The 6147-nt window shown below is 36.2% G+C and overlaps 1 protein-coding gene across 9 annotated transcripts in view; it reads left to right on the top strand.

Annotated features, from left to right (window-relative positions):
• Positions 1-5421: 5421 nt before the first annotated feature.
• LOC135209731 (keratin-associated protein 10-7-like) overlaps positions 5422-6147 on the top strand; it is a 43139-nt gene continuing 42413 nt past the window's right edge. For all 9 annotated transcript variants that reach the window (XM_064242500.1, XM_064242505.1, XM_064242508.1 and 6 more), the window contains exon 1: positions 5422-5541. In XM_064242500.1, coding sequence (XP_064098570.1) covers positions 5482-5541 — 60 coding nt within the window. In that variant the 5' untranslated portion in view covers positions 5422-5481. The remainder of the gene's footprint in view (positions 5542-6147) is intronic.

Below are 6147 nucleotides of genomic sequence, written 5' to 3'. Positions count from 1 at the left end.
AGTGTATGTTAAGTGTGATTAGTGAGTGTATAGTAAGTGTGTGTATAGTGAGTGTATGGTAACTGTGAGTGTTGAGTGAAAATGTATTGTGAATGTAAGTGTTTAGTGATTGTACATTACTGTTTAGTTAGTGCTTAGTGACTGTATGCTAAGAAAGTCCTGTAATTTACAGGAACCATTTATGCTAGACACTCCTTAGATCCAAGAATAGATGCTTAGGCCTTGACCACAATGGTTGGAGTGCTTAGACCGACCTGTTTTTGTAAGGTAATTTTTCTCTGTGAAATTGGGTCCAGTAATATAATAATAATAACTAATAGTATACCAGTAGTAATAATAATAATAATAATAATAATAATAATAATAATAATAATAATAATAATAAAAATAATAACAGTAATAAAGTGTAGTACCATGAGCTGGACCGAGATCTTTCAATATGACCGCTCCAGGTCACACGTTAAGCAGGGAGATCGCCACTCCAGTGATATACGGCCTATGGTTCCCTCAGTATAGCTAAAGTTAAGTTCATGCATTCACGTATCAAACCCACGCATGTTCACGCATGTGAAATGTGACTAAACGGGTTGTTTGTCGGCGCGATCAAGTGGATACGTGTCACAGGCCAATGGCCGTAAGCCAACATAACGATGCCACACCGTAAGTACGAAGTAATGCGTAAAAAACCTACGCACCGTGCAATATTGATAGGACCCTTTCGCTAATTGTCGTGGCAATAGGCTACACCCCCACAAGTGTGTGGCCGAGCAAGTAACACCCACGTACGTATACCGTGTGTGTAACGACCTCACACGACGTCCTCGCGTTAACCCAACGTACATCAGCAGGTATACATTAGGTACAAAAGGGCCGTGCTGCACACGTGTGATTTCAGTTCCATTCACCGCCTACAGGAAGTATATTTTTTAAATATATTCATTTATTTACGCATTTGTTTGATTATCAATATATATATATTTTATTTTCTGTTTTCACACCCATTAAGACCGCCACAAATAATTCACGAAATAGAATCAATACTGCCAACACATTTTCAACAATGAAACACCTCCATTGCCTTCTATTTCAGTTATAATAATAATAATAATAATAATAATAATAATAATAATAATAATAATAATAATACCTTTCAGTGGTAACGACCCTGTCCGCAAATGCACCAAATAATTTCCGGTCAATTCATACTTAACGTAACATATTCCTAATGTCTTGACAAAAAGGCATTTAAAATACTTAGACAGACGGAAAGATGGATAAATAGATAGAGAAACACTGTACGAGAGAGAGAGAGAGAGAGAGAGAGAGAGAGAGAGAGAGAGAGAGAGAGAGAGAGAGAGAGAGAGAGTAATCCCAGTCACTCACCAAACAACAAACAAAGCAAACAGTGAAGGTAATAACTTAATCTTTTATTCAATTTCAGAGAACGACTTCATTTCAGACGTAAAACCGAAGAAGTTATATCTTATTTTGCATATGTCTTATCTGTTATTATTCTCAGTTCATTTTGGTACTGATATTTGTTTGAGTTCATTAATTAACTGTTATTGTTTAATTATGTTATTTTGCATATTCGTTTTTATTAATTTTGCTTGACTATAAGTTATTTTCAACTATATAGTTGTTTGCATATATCTTAGTTGTGTTATTATTCTGATGGTGCTGCTGCCTGTCTGGTAGAGGAACTGATGCCGCATACCCACCGCTTGGCGTTTCATACACCCGACTCAGTGGGAGTCATCGTAAGATGGGTCTCAGGGGAGCAGCACTGTTGCTCCTTATGCTCCCGAACCATCTAGGAACCCACGCGGTGCTTGGTGGGATCGGAACCGCAGCAGGTGACCACACGTCACTGCCCCGAAGGCGTGCCAAAAACTCCACGGATGCACCACGCTGTGCGTCTGGAGCACCACAAAATGACAGATGGCGTTAGCAGGCACGCATCTTTTGAGCAGGTCGGAGCATACACGACTCCCCACGCATGCTGGGATGGATCGTAGCGACCTCCCGACTCCGTCCCGAATGCACACGATCATAAATACGCAGTTCGGGATATTTTCGTAGTATTTTCATAAGCGGTTTCCAATTACCAATTTTCGTTCCTGTGTGGGCATGCGTGACTTGATACGTGAATGTGTGAACGGGGCTTAATTATGTTTAGTTTCAACGTTCAGGGTGGGTTCCGTAGTGGGTTTAGCAATAGTTCATCTGTGGTAAACAAATCGCTGCACTCAATCCTTCCATTAGTTAGCAACTTCTTTTTCATTTTAGTACAAAAAATCCTTTTACAGTGTTATATGAATGTACATATATTTATATTTACAAAATATAGCTTAAAACTAACAAAAGTTACTGAACCACCAAATATATACTGCAAATATATACATTGCAGTAAATCACTAGCAACTGGTGTCTTTATCACATATTCATGTTCGTTTTCTTTAAGCTAGTTTTGAAACATTTTTTTTTTTATTACGCTAGTCGCTAGTGCTTCATTTACAGTTGTTTGGTGATTTACATTTTATAATAGCACGTACCTACAGGTGGAGTGTGGTTTTCGTGGTATAGGCCATCAAGTGAATAAAATTTGCCGTGAGAGAGGTTTTTCGCAGCCGTCTATTATGTCTCTCTCTCTCTCTCTCTCTCTCTCTCTCTCTCTCTCTCAGGTGTCCGTTTGCCCTTATGAACTTGGAGAACTGCTTGTGCCCGTTGTCTATGCCATGGCTACTTCGACATCGGGTATCTTAGCACGCGGGAAACTTGGTCAAAAGGAGTCTGCCTCATGTTGCGTTGTGGGACTGCGCTGACCGATGCATAGGATGATGGAAAGTTTCAACTTTCTTCAAACTTTCATACCACCACCCAGCCCACTGGAGCCTGGAAGGGATGTCGTTCTTGTATACCTACTGCCCTCCAACAAACTACTGGCAGTCACATCAAAATGCTTGCTTCCTCCATGCCTATGCAAGAAACCGTGAACGATGGCCCAAGGAAATCAAGACAGCCGCTGATTGCTTCGTAAAGGAAGGCAGGTGGATCTATTTGAGACCTTGAATGCTTGATTGGTTGGATTCAGTAGGACATCATACTATGATGCTACCTATTCTCCAGTGTCATTATAGTCGTAAGGTATTTTGTTGGGAGAAGAAACCAGTTGCAAGGCGACAGGACAGCTTCCAAAGGTACAACCTGTTATTGGCCTCAAGTATCTTAATGACCCATCCATCAATATCACATTGGGGGTTCACATCTGTCATCTCATTCTCGAAGAGTAGTATATATGGGGAGAACAGGAGAAAAGTGGCGATGCATCTTGAAGGGAATTGAAAAGGACAGAATTGAGCTAGATGAGCCTGTTAGCGTTGAAGACTGGCTTAATTATGTGTTAGAAGGGGAATCAGTAGGTATCCTTCAGGTTTCATAATGAAAGGCTGCATAGGTCATGACTCTCTTTCCACAATGGCCACGAGTCCTGGAAAACAACATTGGTGATACTTTACTTTATAAAGATTTGGGAGGTTATGAATGTACGTTGTGGTTGTGATTCTGAGACGAATCATCAAATTCGTTGTTCTCTCTCTCTCTCTCTCTCTCTCTCTCTCTCTCTCTCTCGCTCCTCTCTCTCTCTCTCTCTCTCTCTCTCTGTATATATACTATATATATATATAATATATAATATATATATATATATATATATATATATATATATATACTATATATATATACTATATATAATATCTATATATAATATATAATATATATCATTGTTATATTATATATATATATATATATATATTATATTATATATATATAATTATATATTCATAATATATATATATACTAATATAATACATATACTATATACTGATATATATATATATATATATATATATGTACGTACGTAGTATATCGTATATTGTATATATGTATATGTGTGCGTGTGATTTATATTGATGAATTTGAGTAAATCTTGATTTACCCTATGTCATTAAGAGGTGATTGCATGTTTGGCAGTATTGGGATAATGTCGATCAATATTTCAGAGCACAGGATACAAAGGTGTTTGTAATTTTTTTCCCCCATAAAATTGACTGTCCATTCTCGAGTCGATGATTCCTGAAGAGTCATCAATCTGCCCACCATTGACCGAGTCATCATTTCAGAGGTATGCTAACCATTTATAATAAGAGAAAATTGTTAATAAGGAACCAAAATACTATAGGAAAGTGCCATGAAATACCCAACAAGCCACTATTACTTGGATTAACCCAGAATTCGTATTCAGCGCTGAATTTGTTAATATTTTGGTTCCTGCAAAGTGTGGAGGAGGGTCTGTTCCCCGAATGAATCAAAGGGTTAGGAGCTAGATTTGAGGAGGCAATTGCCTCTACACGTAAGAGAATGTTGCTAACCACCAAGCTGGCCTGGTCGTTATGCTATTTCATCTGGTCTCACCATCACTTTGGATTTAATTACTTATCACATTGGTCATTTATTTATTTACTATCTGCTGCAACACCTGTATTTCGAGCTCGTCTCACAAGTGTGAGTCATTGAGCATTATCCTATAAAAACCTCGAGGTTTTGGGCAACAGATTCAGTATATCCATCGCAAGCAGGTGAGTAAAATGCTACTTTTTCTAGAGCATTTAGGTTATGTAGATATATAGCTTTTGACTGACTGACCTCTGGTTTTTTTTTTTTTTTTTTTTTTTTCACACTGACTTTCATGGAGACACATCCAGAAGGTTACATTTTTTTTAACTATTATTTATTTTTTTACAAATGAAAAAACTTTTTGTTAAATAATGTGATGCTCAAAAAAAGTTCCATTCCCTTATTTTCATTTGAGACATGTTTCATAATCTGTTTCTTGTTTATCAGTCATAATATTTCTTTGCTAAGATCATAATCTTTCTTATTTATCAGTCATAATATTTCTTCGCCAAGAAACCTGCTTTGAGAATTTGTGATTAGAATTGGTAGAAATCAAGTAATGCCTATTCAATGATGAAAGAAAATATATTAAAGACTAGCAGCTTATTCTGAAGACCAAGTTTTATATAACATTAAATTTTCTGCTACAATTTCACATATTTTCCAGTAAAATTCTTGGAATATCAAACTGTACTTGTTACAAGAAGTTCCTCAAAACTGGTCCACTAGACCAGCACATATGTAACAGCTAAGGGGGATTTAATAGCAATATACTTAAGGCAATATTTTACCACTTCGCCGGTAAGGCTGAGTGTTATTATGCCAGAGCCATAATACATTATGGCTCTTGTGACGCCTCCTAAGTCTAGGACTCGACAGTTGGGACTTCAAAAACTAGTAGCATTGACTGCCAAGTAAGAGAAAAACAGCATCCAGCACTCTCAATATAAAGGAAAAATAACCCCACCACTTTTTTTTTTTTTTTGGCTTTTTTCAGAGTAAAATACAAGTCTCGCCAAGGCAAACATGAATGAGAAGTATAGGTTCCTCCATTGCATAGGGTTCTTGCTGCTGCTTGCTACTGCGGTAAGAAGGAAGTGCTTGCTGTTTTACTTTGCTTAGTATATATATATATATATATATATATATATATATATATATATATATATATATATATATATATATATATATATATATATATATATATATATATATATATATATATATATATATATTATATATATATATATATATATATATATATATATATATATATATATATATATATATATATATATATATATATATATATATATATATATATATATATATATATATATATATATGTGTGTGTGTGTGTGTGTGTGTGTGTCATTCGAGCTACAAATGTCCTTTGATATCTAATTCGCTCTACCTCGGAATTTATATATTTTCATATATGTACCGAAGGGGAATTTTTTGGTTGATAATAATTTCGTCCCCTCCATGGGATCGAACCACCATCCAGTGGACGGGAAACGAAATCAGAACGGACAGTGACGTTATCGAGTCTGCCAACAGAGAGGCTATAAGTTTATATCGATTCTGACCATTACAAATCACCGTCGATCTCAGTGTTTTCGTAATCGATATGAAACCCCCTCAACCCTGTTAGCCAATTTGAACGTTTGACCAACATAGACTTGCTATGAA

Source organism: Macrobrachium nipponense, chromosome 38 (genome assembly GCF_015104395.2).
Source record: "Macrobrachium nipponense isolate FS-2020 chromosome 38, ASM1510439v2, whole genome shotgun sequence".
Classification (NCBI taxonomy): Eukaryota; Metazoa; Arthropoda; class Malacostraca; order Decapoda; family Palaemonidae; genus Macrobrachium; species Macrobrachium nipponense.
This window is presented reverse-complemented; position numbering and strand designations above follow the sequence as displayed.